Source organism: Drosophila miranda, chromosome XR (genome assembly GCF_003369915.1).
Source record: "Drosophila miranda strain MSH22 chromosome XR, D.miranda_PacBio2.1, whole genome shotgun sequence".
Lineage (NCBI taxonomy): Eukaryota > Metazoa > Arthropoda > Insecta > Diptera > Drosophilidae > Drosophila > Drosophila miranda.
This window is the reverse complement of record NC_046674.1, coordinates 4,509,879-4,527,086: the sequence shown is the minus strand read 5'-3', so window position 1 is coordinate 4,527,086 and position 17,208 is coordinate 4,509,879. Positions and strand designations below refer to the sequence as shown.

At 40.3% G+C, this 17,208-nt stretch overlaps 1 protein-coding gene across 6 annotated transcripts in view; it reads right to left on the bottom strand.

Moving 5' to 3' along the window:
* Positions 1 to 17,208, bottom strand: part of LOC108151898 (cyclin-dependent kinase 14) — a 111,104-nt gene that overhangs the window by 53,634 nt on the left and 40,262 nt on the right. For 4 of the 6 annotated variants that reach the window (XM_017280802.2, XM_017280805.2, XM_017280806.2 and 1 more), the window contains one exon: positions 7,362 to 7,439. In XM_017280802.2, the coding sequence (XP_017136291.2) occupies positions 7,362 to 7,439 (78 nt within the window). Of the gene's footprint in view, positions 1 to 7,361; positions 7,440 to 14,918; positions 15,350 to 17,208 lie in introns of those variants that run through there. The other 2 variants (XM_017280807.2, XM_017280808.2) reach the window with 1 other exon arrangement.

Genomic DNA, 17,208 nt, shown 5'->3' with positions numbered 1-17,208 from the left:
TATGCCCGAGGAAACACACGAAGAAAGCAAACAGAAAGCCGCATTGAAAACTGAATTTTTACGATTTACGTCGGGAAGACTGTGAAGGTTTCACTTAAAATACTTTTATTATGGAAGGCGGTGTGCTCCCCCGTCCTCGCCCTCCACCCCCACAATGCTGCTGCTCGCATTCGAGGCACGTTCCACGGGCTTTGCCTGGTGCTTTGGTTTTTTGTCTTGAGGGGCAACACATGTACCTGTACGACCATCCGAGCAGTCGACAAAAAGCAACAACAGTGGGCCTCTGAGCCGTTTAAAAACAAATTATCGAACATGTACGCGAGAGGAGATGCCACGTCCTGCTCTGCCGTGCCCCGTTCTGTCCTCCTGTCCTGTCCTCCTGTCACCGGCAAAAGAGTAAAATAATAAAAAGAAATAAGCCAGGGACCAGCAGCCAGAGAAATGTCTATACGAAGAGTCAATGATAGTCGCTGGCAAAAAAAAAATGGGGCATAAGCCCCTCCCCATTCCCCCTCCCCCCTCAAAAGGGGTTAAGCTGAGGGCAGAACTGCGTGAAATGTGAAGGGAAAATGTGGAAAAGCTGGAGGAAATGTATATGGGGATCAGCATGCGATAAATACACGTAAATAATTGACACAAATGGAACACAGAATGGAAGATGGACTGACAGTCGAGGGGGGGAGGGGAGGGAGGGTACGATACTCGTATGCAAAGTGGGAAAAAAAGAGATCCGAAAGGGAACAAAAATATCTATTTATTTGTGGATTTCTGTACTAAGAAAACCTTTGGGTATTCAAGTTTTTGTTTGGTTTTTTGTACAATTTCGAGACTGTTTTCGAGTTATCCAGAAATTATTCCCATAAAATACAATTTTTATATAGATTCTAGTAGACCTATACGACTATCATACCCCCAGCCTATTCTGTTGCATCCAAAAACTTGCCTTTTTTCGCCTTTACCCCTACCCTTAACCCCTTTTCCATGCCCTCCATTGACCTCCATTGAACACTCGAATAATCAAAAATACAGGACACACGGCAAAGCCTTGCATAAATGTCCTTTCAATGTGTTATACGGCGTAAAACAATCTTCCGGTTTATGAATTTATGTCCTGATTTGCGGATTTAATGGTTGAGGGCTTGGGGCACAGATGGAAATCCATTAAATCTGCTTAAGCGAGCGAAAGGTCAGGTCATGTGCGTGATTCATCATCAAAAGCCGCACAGACAGACGCCTCGGAGAGGGAGAAAGAGGGAGAGATAATGATCCGTCCCGTAAGTATCCCCAAAAGAAGGTCTTCTCATCGTCTCATGGCATGGCAGGGAAACCCTGACATATTAAACGCTTGGCCCGCCAAAGCGGATTTGTCTGTATGTATCTGTATCTGTAACTGTAACTGTGTATCCGTATCCGTATCCGTATATGACACGAGTAGTGTTTGTATCTCTGTGGCACTTCAAATCTTTGGATACTTTTCGAAGGCAAAGCTTAAGCTTAAGCGGCGGAGGGTAGGGTAGGAGACGAGTGGCCAACACATGCTCTCTCTCTCTCTCTCTCTCTCTCCCTCTTATCTTTTCACAAATCAGAGCGTAAATACAATGAAGACGACGTCGCTGAAAGGCGCTCCATTTGGATGGACGATGGAAAGCGAGACGAAAGCTTCAGCTAGAGAGAGAGAGGCAGAGAGGAGCGGCGAGAGGCAGTGACGAGAGGCAGCGACGGGAGGCGGCGACGAGAGGCAGCGACGGGAGGCAGCGACGAGCGGGGCTAAGGCGAGAAGCGATGCGTGTTTTGATAGCGGAATGTGATGCCTCGAATGGCACTTGAATGGACAGACTACGGTGACTACGGTGGAATGGACTACAGTGGTGACTCCCTAGGGAGTCTCTAGGGAGGATGGGAAACCCAAAATAGAGATTTCGGAGTTTTATTTGCCTTTTCCGCTCTTCCGTTCAAATTCATTCAGTTTTCATTCAAAATCTCACCTTAAAGATCTCTTTAAGGCACTGCCACCCCCACTCAAACCCACATCATGAATCATTCGCTCCAAGATCTAAGATTCGTTCGTTAAATCCACTCAAAGGCAGTCATCACTGTGGCACACACACATGCGATATGTGCGATATGCGATATGCGGGTCCAGTGTGACCAAAAGACTTTCTAGAAGGAAAGGGGGAGGTGCAGGGGGAGATGGGGAATCATAGAAGTAAAAGGGCAGATAAAAGCAAAGAGGTTGGAAGGCAGGCGGCAACAGTCGACCGGCCATTAGCTGCTTATCGCGCGCTTCGTTCGTCTTTGGCTCCCCCTCTCCCCCTAGCCCTGGGAAAAAGGGCAGGGCCAGAGAGCAAATAGCCAGGGAGGGGCAGTGGGCGGGGAGGGGGGAGTCTGTATCTCAAGTGTAAAGTTATCAAGTGGCTGCTGCCTGTCGCTGCAGACGAGAGTCCGACAGATACATAGATACAGGCCGGACAGGCAGTCAAGGGTTAAAGCCATGGACAACGTGGACCGTGTGGAGTGTCGTTTGGGCCATAAAATGTTATCAAAAAGGATTATGACAGCCCAGGAGAAGGGAAGAAAGAGAGAGAATCCAGAAGGGAACTGTATCAGTGGCACAAAGAACATCAAGACGATGATGATGATGATGATGATGATGATGATGAGGCGGCGGCACAGGATGGAGCCCACGATGGGGCTGTATAGAAAGGGAGGAGCCTCCTCTGTGCGGCAGAAAACCAAGTGTCAAAGTCGGACACTGGACTCTATGAAATATTTACACGAAAGGAGCAAAAGGACCCAACCAAGCCAAACATCTCAAGATATCTCCTCGCTACTGGAATCTCTAGCTCTCACTTCAGCTGCAACTTCATCTCCCAGCATCAGGAGTGGAGTGGAGTGGAGTGTCACAATTGTTGGTCTACTCGCAAATAAATACAAGATTTCTCACTTGAACTAAAGGATTTTCTAGTTTTTATTAGAGCGGAATGCGATACTAGAGGCTCCAAGTGGCTCTCGGCCATAGATTTGTGGGCCAGAGTGGCTTCTAGCCGTACATTCGAGCCGGAATGTGGGTTTAACTGGATGTTACGTATGGAGTCAAGGGTTTCTAGAGGCGTGGGCAGACAGAAGCCATGCCTGAAGCTCTACGATGGAAAATAGCACGGCTCTCGATTTTATTTGTGATAGTTTAAGCAGCAAATGGGACACGTCGGAGAATTATATACTATAGAACACCATTTTAAGGTGAAAACCCTATGAAAATTTCAAGAAAATGCTGTAGAAATATGACGTCTAGAGTTTTTCGGTTGATATTAAGAAAAAAAAATGGTTTTCCAGGTGATAGGTTAATATAAAAAAAAATATATACAAAAAAATAAAAATAGCTTTACAAATATAAACTAAAATATTAAAAAAAAAAACATTAGAATAATTATCAAACAAATTTAAAAAAAACTACAAAAAATTAACTTAAAAAAAATTATTTAAAAAAAAAATTTACAAAAAATAAAAAACAATATACAAAAAAAAATAAAAAAAATTAAAAAAAAAAATTAAAAAACAATATACAAAAAGAAAATACAAAAGAATATACAACAAAAAAATAATAAAAAAAATAGAAACAAAAAAAAAAAGCAATATTACAAAACAATAAAAAAAATACATAAAAAATTTAAAAAATAAACTTAAAAAAAAAAACATTGTCTCCGATGTTATATGTTATATCAAAAATATTAATAATAAAACTATAAAAAAAAAATGAAAAAAAATTGATTGAAAATATGTCCAAGATCATAGAACAAAATGTGGCTGTAGTTTTCCACAAGAACATCGTCTAGTGAAGCACTTTTTCATCAGCAAAAAAAAAGAGTGAACACAAAAAAATAGCAGTATTTAAACGGAAGCAATAATAATCACAAAAGAGCGACAGAAGAAGAGAGAGGGGTAAGCCAATTACAGCGGGTCTTCCGTCTCAAGAGCGTATAAATATCAACGTCTCAAAGAAGTCAAAAGAGACCGTAGAATGGGTTCCACAGATGAATCATATGAATCATTCTATACGAATAGTTATCTCCACAAAAGGAAAGAAAAAGAAGGCAGGCCCCAAGAGAGACAGAACAAAGAAATCACGATCTGTAGAAGTATATAGTACATATATATTTGTATATATATATTTCTGGTTTCTAGTGGGTCTTTGGAATGCTGTGCTGCACTCATCAGAACTCAACGAGAGAGTGGAAATTCTCTGGCTCTAAGTGATTTCACTACTTAGCGTTTTCATGGGCGTTTTATGGCCAAGGAAATGAAGTGGTTCAGAGCGATGGAGCGGTGCACAGAGAAACATAATTAAAATAAAATTAGAAGAGGCAAAAAGCGGGCAAGGAGAGAAGCTGAAAGAAAACAAGTCTGCAATTAACGATGGCTTAAGCAGAGTAATATCCGCACGGAGGCGACTCCGATTACGAATTCCCTGCCGCCCGACGAGCGACAAACAAGTCTCGTGTCTCTCAATCTCCCTGCTAATAGCCTTGACAGCAAACTTGGCCAGCAGTTGTTGCTGCCACTTGAGTGACATTCTTTCCACCGACAGATGTTGATGCTGCCTCCTCTCCTGCCTCCTGCCTCCTGCCTCGCTGCAGAAAAACTCTTCAATAATGCAATGAAAACATTTAAACTTGCAGCCAGAATAAAAGGCAGTCAGCAAAGAGTTTTCGTTTCTGCAACTGCAACATTTATGAGCTGCCGCTGCCGTCGCTGCTGCTGCCCCAAAATGGCATCAGGATCGTGAGAAATTCTTTCTGGGGGAAGGCATCAAAGTTGCAATTGAAATTGTTTCTTCCACTTGAAGGATTGCTCAATTGTGAGACACACACACACACACACACAGAGAGACGTACTCCTCGCGGACAAGACGCTGACAAATTGTCTGTGTGGCGGAATGATGGAAAATTGTGAGGAAAACTTATACTTTTTGTTTGTTCTCTTCAATGGAAAATTGATCAATGAACAGTTGATGAAATTGCTGAATGAATGATGGCGGTGAAATGGGGCATGAGTATAGGAACACGAATTTGATTTAGCAAGGGGGAAAATGCATCCGAAATGTGTAATGGAAGACCATGTTTAGACCTTAAAAGAAAGGAGGAACATGGTGGATTGTTCTATGGGTTCCATGGGTTTAAGTACGGGGAATATGTCTCCCATTGGAGGGCCAAAATATTATTTATACTACGAAAAAATATTACAATTTTAGGTACATTTGTTACCCTAAAAGTAGAATGGCACCAGTCTATAGTTGGGGGTTTTTAAATATCACAAAAACCAGAATTATGTACGGGGAAAAGTGTCTCCAATTTGATCACCAAAATATTATTTAGTGCCACATTTTTGTAGGCTACAAAACTACAAAAAATATCACACTTTTAGGTACATTTGTGCCCCTAAAAAAGACTTCTTTAAGCACCTTTAACCCCAGAACCTGCCTTTAAAAATCCACTCAATATTCGCTGTAGTGTTCCTTTTTTGTTCCATTTTTTTTGTAGCTTTCAAATGCCAGAAGTTATGAATTCCGCCCTGACTCCCTACCTGCCACAGCATCCAGCAATCCTCCTGCAATTCTCCAGGGAGAGAAGGAGAGAGCTTTTTCGGCGTCAAAAACACAATGCCACAAAAAAAAACCACTGCAGAGTTTTTTTTCTACTCCTCTCTGCCCCGCGCAACCACAAAAGATACAAAAATTGCAATGTAAAACAAATTTGCAGTTCGATTTTTTGTTCTCTCTCAGTTGTTGGCCAAAAGGCTATTAGTGGCCTAAAAAGTACAGCATTTTGATGGCTGTGTCGTTCGTGCGGTAATTGAATGCACTCTCTTTTTTTGGATAGGGAATGGGGGTTGGGAGGGGGGGGGTGAATGCGATTGACAGCCAGAGAATGTGTGGAAGAGAATATTTTTGGGGAAATTGTAAATTGAAATTTTGGAAATGCTGTGTGGCATCCAATCGAAAAGCTCCTTAATTACAGATATTCCATGCATTTTATGCGGAATTTATTTATGAAAAAACCCCCGCACTGCAGCACCAATTGGATATGGGATATGGTTATGGTCTGTTGGCCTGATGGCCTGATGGCTGCTGTTTTTGTTTCTGTTTCTCTGTCTGTGACTCACATTCGAACCGAAACCCGTTTCGGACGCTTGATTTTGCGGCATGCGGCATGCGACTAATTGTCTTTCAACGCCCCCACACAAACGGTTTTCTGTCGTTGTCTTTTCTGTGTGTGTTTTTCAAAAACTAGTTCCCCCAAATGAACAGCTGTTATATTTTCCCATAACACCGTGGAGTGTACGGGTGGAGGGGGGTGGGGGGCCTGACTAACGCCAAAAGTGTGGCCATATTTGGCCGACAGTTTGAATATTTTACAAGTGATATTTTCATATCAGAATTGTCTTCAAAGGTTGTCCAAAGTCTGGTGCCTTAAAAGGCTTGAGGCATATACTATAATGGCGGCAGGAGGCCTCTGGGTGTGGCTTCAATTTTTTGTTTAATTTGGGTAAAGTTTTTCCAAAGATGGAATCTAAAGGTTTTGATTTAAAAAAATTTTTTTTTTTATTTATTTAATTTATTGTTATTATTTTTCCAATTGATTTTTTATATTTTTTTTTTTTAATAATTTATTTTTTTATTATTATTTTTCATTTTGCTTTTTTAAAATTCTTTTTTAAAATAAATAATTTTTTTACTATTATTATTTTTATATTTGATTTTACAACAAAAATATATAGTTTTTTTTAAATTAATTTTATTTATATTTATTGTTTTTTTTAATAATTTTTTTATTTATTGAATTTAAGTCTCTCTGCATGTTTTCCATATGATTTTACAACTAAAAAATATAATTATTTTTTTTTAATTTAATTAAATTAATTTTTTATGTTTTTTTTTTCAATTCTTGTAGGTTTTTCCATTGTTTTCCACCATTCTGTGATGACTTTTTTATTTCTTTTGGTTTTCCTTCAACACTCACATTTGAATGAATGACTGAATGAATGATTCATTCAACATTTGACATTTTCCGATTTAATGCGAGGGGCCCAACGCCTCAGAGACAGAAAAACAAGTTTTCTGAAGCTTTGCATGAATATCAAACCATTGTAAAAAAAAACACAGACAAAGATACATGTATGTATCTATCGGATAAAACCATAAGCCAACGATTGTGGTTCTTAAACTGCACCCAAAAGGCAGTTCTCTCAAAAATTCCTGTGGAATATTCTTTGTTTTTTCCGCATATGGCCATGGCTCTCCCATAAATACTTAATAGATCCCCAATAAATAATATACCATATTGAAGATGATGTTTTCTACTCACTTAATCGCCCAAAGCTATGGGATAGCCTCTTCTTGAGCTTTTGCAGGGCTCCTCCTTTCTTCTCCCGCATTGTGACGCCTGGAAGAAACAGAAGAAAAAAGTCAGTCGGTAAATCACTCAATTTCGGGCGGTGGCGGAGGCGAGGGGGGACCCATTCAAGTGCCACTTCGTTGATTGCATAATTATGGCCTCTTGCCACAAACAAAAACCTGCATATATACACTTTAAATCCAAATCAAAGTTGGGAAAACTTTGACAAAAACAAAACAAAACAAAGAGAAAGACAAAAGAAAACACACACGCACGCACACAGAGAGAGAGAGAGAGAATTTCCATGTTTTTCGAAATTCGAAACATAAATCAGTGGAGCGTGGAGCATGGAGCATGGAGCATGGAGCATGGAGCATGGTCTTCCATAATAAACAGGGGCGTGACCCCTTAGAGACCCAAACACACAGGGGAAAGCAGAAGCCGCGGCGGATCCCCAAATGCACTTCGCCACCACATGAACCCCCCACCCCCGCCAAAAAAAACAAATAAATAAATAAATAATCAACTCGGAGAATATTTACACAACAGAAACCTAAAAATAATCCACACTTAAAATAGAATCCACTGCATTTTTGGGGTTTATTTCTGGTTAGACGATCCCACACATCCACCCCCTCTCCCCTCCCCTCCTGATGCGCAGACCCCCTTTATAATTGAGTTTTCTTTCGATCATATAATAATATCCATTTAGCAGAGAGCACAAAATACCGCTTTATTTGCATGTTCGTTGAGGCATGAAAATAATTTTCTGTTTTCTGTTTTGCAATTTTTCAAATTATCCACTGACGGGGCAAGCAACACCATCCGAGAGGGGGTTGGGGGGCTGGGGGGCCTAGGGAGTGTCTGTTTTCCCTGCTTTTGTTGATTGCCCATAATGATTGAAGATTTTCGTTTTTGTTGTTGAAAAAAAAACCGAGTAATTTATGGGTTTTTATAGAGAAAACAAAAGGCAGCGCCGAAAGTTGTCGATGAAAAATGGCAGGAAAATCGATTCGAAAGATTCTTAAAATTATAGAAAATTATAGATAAATAAATTATAGATTTTTTTTTCTGGGATTTTTCATCGGGAAAACTAACAGAACAGCCCCCAAGGGATTACGTTTTCGGTGAGTTTTGGATTTGGTATTTTGTATAGCATTCCTTGGTGTTTTTTCGGTATTTCTTGCAGTTTTGTGAAAAACCGTATTCAGTATGTACTTGGTTCTTTTTTGGTATTTTGTATTTTCTTGGTGGCATTTTTTTCATTTGCTTGGTGGAATTTTGTATAAAATTTCTTGGTGTTATTTTGGTATTTTCCAGTATTTCTTGCAGTTTTGTGAAATATTTTATTCAGCATTTACTTGGTTTTGTTTTTTGGTATTTTGTATTTTCTTGGTGGTATTTCTTATAGAATTTCTTGGTATTATTTTGGTATTTTTTGCAGTTTTCTGAAAAATTGTGTTCAGTTTGGGTTTTTTTGGTATTTTTGAATTTTCTTGGTGGTATTTTTTTTTGTATTTTCTTGGTGTTATTTTGTTGTATTTTCTAGATGGTATTTTTTTGCTTTTTAGGCATTTCTAGAAATTTTGAATTTTTTTTGGTATTTTTTAAGAGTTTTTCCATGGATTTTGATAATTTGTAATACTGAAATGAACTGCATTTGGTAGATGTTTCGATTCTTTTCTTCCATTCAGGTCCTTGGATGATATTTTCCTAGAGTTATTTTCCTCCACCATTGGTTTTCTTTATCCAACATTTGTCATGGTCGATCTACATTTATGTTTATTCTCTGTAGCCTTGACAATTCCAGTTCTATTAGTCATTGTCTTTCATTTGATAGACCCCCCCCCCCGCCCACGACGACACTCCACTGACATTCTATCTGTCTTCTGTCTGTCATTAGCCATTCACACTTCCTGAAATACAGAAAACACAAAGAGAGAATAAAGACGGCGAGTATTCCGTCCATCTATTGATTTGCCGCCTTCTCCGTTTAAGGAAATTGGCACTTGATTCAATCAGTTGTCTTTGGCGCTTCAGTGGAGAGTAGAGTAACGCTCGAGTGAAACCCACACACAGACGCTGTGATGGAGATGATCCCCCCCCCAGTCGAGCAGATAATCCCATTGAACAAATCAACAACAAAACAAAAAACTCTTGAAACCTGTTTGTGCCACAGAATGTGTCTGATTTTGACAATTAAATATGGAAAATAAAGCACTCTTTTGCATAAATCTCTGGTTAAAGTGTGTGTCCTGTGTCCCTCTGGAGTGGCTTCTTGGGGGGGGGGGGGGGGAGGTGGTGTGTGGTAGGGGGTGGCTATTTTCCAAAAAGCAATTTGGCTTAAACAATGCATAAAAGCCAAGAATCTCGAGCCAAGAGCAATTTATGAGATACTTTGCATAGAAATATGTACATAGCCGCCCTCCCTCTCTCTCTCTCTCTCTCCCTAAATGCAACTCAATTACAGGGGAACCACCATTCGAGAGATTCGTTCCGTTGTAAGCGTGTTGTTGACTTCTAAAACGAGGCTATAACGATCGAAGGAGGACCGAGGGCCGAGGGCGATGGGGCAAGAAAGAACCAACAACCAACAACCAATCTCTGTGTTCAACTGGAAATATGATTATAATGCTGTTGTCGCATGCCTCCCTGCCTCCCCGCCTCCCCGCCTCCCCGCCTTCCTCTCTGGATGGGAATGATGCTAATGCCCCTTGACAGACCCACACACAGACACACACACTGACGACTGACGGCATACAAATTGCACTCACTGTACACTGTACACAGCAATTGTGATTTGCATAGAATGGCGGCGCCAACGTTAATAGTTTTTTGATAAATTTGTTGTCCCCAACACCACCCCACCCCACCCCAAACCCCTTCTTCAACGAAGGCAGGGCTGCCTCTGGGAGGTATCTTGGCAGTATAGATACAGGATACATATCAGCTATAGGATCTACATTTAGGGCTCGAAAAGGAGCACTTCCGACACTCAAAATTCGAATCTTCAAACCACACTCGAAAGATTTTCCTACAAGAGGGGGGAAAATCTGTGGGGGAGGCAGCTGGAAAGCTTGGCCAAAAAGTAAAAACTTATTTAATTAAATGCAGTAAAAGTTTTTGTGCAGTTGCAAGTGCAGCTTGTTGTACGGCATGGGCGTGGCGTGGCGTGGCGTGGTTGTGGCACTGCATTAACGAGTGCCGCGTGTGGCAGATAGAGAGATGCAAACATCAAAGTTGCAGCAGAGGAATCAATGTCACCGCCAGACGACACCAAGCCTCAAAGGAGGGACAGGGAGGGGTGGGCAGGAGCCGCAGATACAAGTAGGAGTTAGCGCAGATACAGGTGTATCTGTAGGTGGAAGGTACACGCACAGCGCTGCCACACAAACCGTTTGAGTGGCATTGACTCAGAAGAGGGTTCAATGGCCCCTGAAATGGGATTTGGTGTGGGCGTGTGGGCGTGTTGGCGTCCAGTGAGGCATGCAACAAGCGCAAAAATAGCAAAGCAAAACACGCAGCAGACGGGAGACAAAGAGAGGCGGGCACAGTGAGTGCCACAAGTATTCGTCAACATCTAATTAGAGAACAAAAAAGCAGGAAAATGCACAATAAAAAATAATGGGGCATCGATGAGGGGAAAGGGGGATTCCCAAAGGCAAGGGGGATTTCGGGGCTCATATTCCAAGAACTAGAAGCTCCCCCCCTGCTCGCAATTCCTTTGAAATCTTCCCATTTCCATTTACGCAGTGCAGAAATTCTCTTCTTGCCCCGAAAGTAGCTCTATTTTCCGCCCAACCCCCTCCCGGCAATGAATCTTTCCTCAATCCTTCTCAAACCATGCCCCATCACCGCAAATGAGAGGCACTTTCCAAATTTCTTGTTAATGACGTAATTACCTCAAAGAAATGCCAAACAAAAGGCGGAACACAAACGAGGAACTAAGAAGCGAATGACACGAGGCACAAGAAGTGGCAGAAACAAAACGCAGAGGCAGAGAACCGCACAAGAGGAGCGGTTGAAGCGGAGGAGGCGGCAAAAGGCGACACAGGCCACACGACGTATACGTGACATTTTGGCCATGCCACACGGCAGTCAGGCATGCCACCTCTTGCTCATACCCAACCCCCCCCCCCCCCTCCTGCCGCCCGCTCAAGAGCCATGGCTCTTGGCCAAATGTTGAAAACTGATTCTCTGATTCAATCGCAATGGAAAATAGAATGCTGAGCAAAACGCAGTGGCAGCCGGCGGGAAATGCAGGAGGAAAAACGATGTGTTTTCTAGCAAAAATATTTTGACACTTTTCGGGGCGACAAGCAGCTGACTAATTGAGAGAGCGAGAGAGCGGGAAGGAGGGAAAACCCATGTCTTTGGAGAAAGCCTAAAAATAGAGTGAAAGTGCAGCTACAGCGAGAGGGGGGCCGAGGGGGGCGACAGCTGAGAATCTGCGTATGTTGCATGATTAAATGGCTTACAAATGACGCCACAGCCGAGGAGGGGCCTGAACTCCTTCCTTGTTTCGCTTTAAAATGGAATTCCAAATATTTCAATCAATATTAAATTTCGTACAAATTTTATTTCGTTTTTCTGCCTCATCGAAGGAGAGAGGGCGAGGGCAGGCTCTGGTTCTGGCTAAAAGTTTTCATTTAATTAAAATGCATTTTTGTAACTAATTGAATTCCACAAAAAAAACAAACAAAAACACACTCGGAAAAGCGGCTAAAGCTTCAAATAAATGGGGGGGAAAAAAAGTACGGCATTAGAATATTAAATATGGAATAAAAAGCAAAGAAACACTCAGATATTTAATAAATAGAAAATACAAAAATAAAAAACATTTTTAGTTGCAAAACAATTTATAAATTATAATCCATTGAATATTTAATGATATTTTAAAGCCCAGAGGTCTTTGACCCTAGACCTTACTCTGGTCTTTTCAGTCTTTTTTTCAGTTTTTATTCAATTCTGCAACTTTTTATCAAAAAAAAAAAAAAAAAAAAAAAAATGTTTTAAAGCTTTTTCCCCCTGCAGCTGCCAGCTGTTTTTTTTTTCAATGTTTTTCCATATGGTTTTTCGTGCTTCAATTTTAATTAAGTTTCGGATTTATCAGGCACCACATTTTCATTTTCTTCGGTCTTTGGCAACGATGAACGATGGCGAAACAGCACGCAACTGCCAAAAACTCCAGTGTCAAAAAGTTTGTGCCCCGCTGTTTCGTGTGCAAAAACCATTAAAACAGGTGGCCCATACACGCTCCCCTCCCCCCCTTCCCTCCCCTTTTTATACGATTTCTGTGGCAACTTCATTACCAAAAACATGCAACTGGTTGACTCATTTTCTTGGCCACTTTTTCCCCCCCTTTTGGGCGGAGTTCTGGCAGCCCTTCTTGCCCCCCATATAATTTGATGAGATTTTTGTGATGTTTTTAGCAATAAAAAATCGTTATATATGGTAATAAAAGTCGTGTATGTGTGTGCCCGCATATTTCACCTGGAAATTTATTTAAATTCAACCAAAAAATAAATATTTCTGTTTATTGGATGGTTTTTTAATTTTATTATATTATTGGGATAAAGGGTAGAAAATAGCCAATGATATCCAAGTTTAAGTCGAAATATAATCTCCATTTAAATGCCTAATCTTTCCGCAAGCATTTCCCTTGAATTAATTGGCAAATAAATCTTGGCTTAAACCACTTTTCACGGCATTCCGCTAATACAAGTCTTAAAATGGTTTTCCATCATAACTCTAATTGTTTTAGCCTCAAAATTTAATTAATTTGACATTGTGCGACTCTTCTCTCTATCGATAGTCATGTTTTTCCATGTATCTCGATAATTAAATTGTATTTAGGCCCAAAAAGCAAAGCCACAATCTCGAAAAACGAGAGTTGCACTCATAAATCAAACGAAACGGATAGATAGGCGGCAATTACTAGCCAAAATGGGGCTTTTTAGGGGGGGAGGGGGACACACACACATACACACACAGATGTATGAATGGTTTCGATTTCCCTGTGTCGAGTGCCACGCCTGCAGGCCATTGTCTTTGGGTTGCTCGGGTTCAATGTTCTCTAATAAACACAAAATAATGTTCAATTCGTCTTGAATTAATATCAATTGGAGGAAAGATATCTCTCCCTTTCCCTCTCTGGCGTCAAACGGGTTTCAGATGGAGAGAAATGGGAGCAAGAGTGGAGCAAAGAAATGAAGAGAAATGGCTGCAAGAGCGGGCGGAACGATGAGAGTGAGAGAAATGGGGCACTAGAGTGCACACAAATTTTTCAATTAAATGCAGTTTTCTGCTGCTTTTGGCATCTCTCTCTTTCTCGCTCGTTTCAAAATATTTACGCTGAATTTTAATACAAAATAAAAAAAATACATGTACTTTGATGACTGGCTTTCTGCTCCTCCTCCTCCCCCTCTTTCCCCTTGCCCTTCCATCAATATTTGCCTTGCATTTTAAGCGTACACATTTTGTACGCATATTTTAAAATATTTATTTATTTACTCTGGCACTGGCATCGGCACAAAAAACAAATAAATTGCAAAAATAAATACATTTTTTGGCAGATTTCAAGCGGAGGAGCAGCACAGCAGGAAGGGGATTGGGGGGGGGGAGGGGGATATGCGTGCATCTGATGGAAATTTAAATTGGTAGCAAAATTTATGGGCGATTTCTCTCTCTCGGTTTTTATATCCGGATACCGGATATATGCGAATAAAATGGAGATAAATTATGCGAAAGAGTGTGAAATAATCGTATATTTTAAGAACTTAAGGATTAATGATATTTGCACTTTTGTTTCTTACTTTTCTGAACAATTTTATGATGTGTGTTTAGCAATCAATGAATCTTTTGTGTTGAAATTCATTGAATATCTTTCAGTTCTCTCAGTTCCTTAGTCAGAATATAAATCAAATTTCTATAATTTTGATTGGTAAATACTTTTAAGACTTTATTCTTGCAATCAAGAATCAATTGGCACTAAAAACACATTTTGTGGCATTTTTTTAAGAGGATAAAGTTGGAAAATGTTTGCAAAATATATTTATTATTTTTTTTTTATTTATAATGGATTTTACAGGGCAAATATACCATCCTTTGTTGCCTTTACGGCTCCAACTAAAATCAATTTTTTAGTCCCAATTATTAATAAACAGGCTCTTGAAAGAAGTCCCTGTTTCACCTCAAGGTATTCCTCCCAATGCCCACTTTTCTCCAACGAAACCTACAAAATATTCTCCATTCTATTCTACATTTTTCTCTTTTGATTTGCCACTTAAATTGCTTATATTTAATGCAGGAAGAACACAATAAACAAATGAACTTTTAATGGCACTAAAAATTCCGTTTAACTAAAAATAAATACCCCGTAAAAAAAAGCTAAGAAAAAAAATCAATTAAAATAAAATCAAAATGTAAGCATGGGATTTTTGTTTATATATCAAGGAATTTCATCAGAAAATACTTATAGCTATAAAGGGGGTAAAAAGAGGGCAAAGGGGGTAAGGGAATACGCACCGGCACCAAAATTATTGTTGTTAATTTTAGTGGGCTGTTGATTGATTAATTCAGCCATTCTTGAGGCCGTTTTCTGTGCTGCTTCGTGTCAGAGAGAGAGCGAGAGAGAGAGACAGAAGAAAATACGATTTTCCACACGGACTTGTGTGTGTGTTTTTCCTTCTTCTTTTGTTTAATTAATTGGTTGATTGTTTAATGAAATTGAATTATTTATTTGGATTAAAACTTTCATTTATGGCACACATTTTACACTTTTTTTTTTTGGTTTTTTGTTGTTTTGTTCACTTTGGTCTGCTCTTTTTCCTCTTTTTTCTAAGGCTCTTTCTTTTCGTTGGAAATGGAGATATATGAACTCCTCATGATATATATTATTGTTCTTCTTGGGGTGTTATGTCCCTCGTTATATCTCCGTAAATGGGGTCAAATATTATCTGCAGACAAAACAACAATAAATCGTTTGGACCACAGACAACAGCCACCAAAGACCACAGCCACAGCCACAACCCCCCCAATCCCGAAAAACGACAAACGCCGCAGACCCCAACAAACAAAAAAAAACAAAAAAAAAACTTTTGCCGCTTGAAAGAATTTTACGGGTTCTTTTGCTACACTTCCTGCAGAAGAGGGTGCTCTAGGTTTTGGCCAGCGGTCTGTAGTGCCGGAAAAGGGAAGGTCTTTCGGAGACTATATTCAACAAACGAATTCTTCTGTTCCTAGGGGAACAAGTCTACGATTTTTGCAGATATTCAAACAAAGTCCTATCATTCAATTGCTAAAATTATTAAATTTTTAAGATAATTCAATGAAATCACTTCATATAAAACTTTTTAGGCAAAAAACCTTATATTTTCTAAGATTTTTCATTGAATTTTCGCAATGCCTGTTACCCATTTCCGTATTCTATAGTTTTCGTAAAAAAAAGAAAAAAAAGAATGATATTTTATTTGTTAATTGAATTAAAGTTCTGTTCTTTTTATAGTTCTCTAAGAAAAAGGGTTCGAAAGACAAGTCTCAACTCCTTGAAGTGGAGTATTTTTGAAGATATTTCAGAAAAAAACATCAGAAGTCAAGGCTACAATAGATCGGATCACAATCTACACACTATATTCAACAATTTGTTTGAGAAGAAACGGTAGCAAAAGAATTCCCATGGAACATTTGGTATTATTTCTGAAGATAATTTAAAGAAACTTCACAAATTCTAGTATCTAAATGGTAGTTTTCATAGTTTCACAGTCACCACAAATCAGGTCCCACATTAAAAAATTCTACAAAAATATCTCTCGTTAAAAAATCCAATTTTGAGAGCATTCAGAGCTCTATCATTTGATTCCTACGTATTTCTGAGTATCGGAGGGGTTGTTATTGTCGTTTCCGACATAACCGTAGGATGGTTGGGGTGGTGGCTGTTTATAATCTTTGGCACTTTTTTTTAGGGTTTGTGTTTCACAGTTCTTCTTCCAGAAATTAATGAGAATTGCGAAAAAAAAAAATTGTATTAAATAAATAAATATTTATTCAGTCACTTTGTGGGAAATAATAAGAGTTATATTTCACTACGACAACAGAGAGATTTGCCGGGGACGACGCACAACCTGCCGCTTGGAGATTCGCACACGAAATGAGGTCAAACGAGATACGGGACACAAGGACGTCGACTGCGACGGAGACGGCGACTACGAGCAGCACGGCACCGACTACGGGCAGAGACAGCCACGCAGCGACGTCGTTTTTACGTTACGATAAACGAAGAAGAAGCAGCGCCTGCCTAAAGCCCACACGGCCCACAGCCCACAGCCGACAGCCCACATGAAAGTAGCGCAAGGGCGACCGACAGCCACCACCCAATGGTTTGAGGGGGTGGCAAATGTGAGAGAGACAGACAGAGAGAGAGAGAGAGAGAGAGAGAGAGAGAGAGAGCTTGCAAGCCGGCAATGGTCTGTGGAACGTAAGAGCACAAGTTCCACTCTCTCACCCAGAGAGCAGAGCACAGGCAGAGGCCCTTAGAAGTGAGGGATGCTAGCGTGGGGTGTGAGGATGGGTGGGGGAGGCTTCTGCTGATTTTATCTTACACTGTATTCCGTTACAGTTACAGTTTGTTATGGAATAAAACTGATTACATGATTCGTCGGTGAGCAGGTCGTGTCGCAGGGGGTGGTAGGTGGAGTTGGGAGGGTGGCAGCCGCATCTGCTCTCTGTGGAGATCAAATGGTGGGCGCTCTCAGGCATCCAGCTCGAGGGGTCGACAGTTGCAGAGCCACTGTAATTGAAGACCATTTGCGTCACAGAC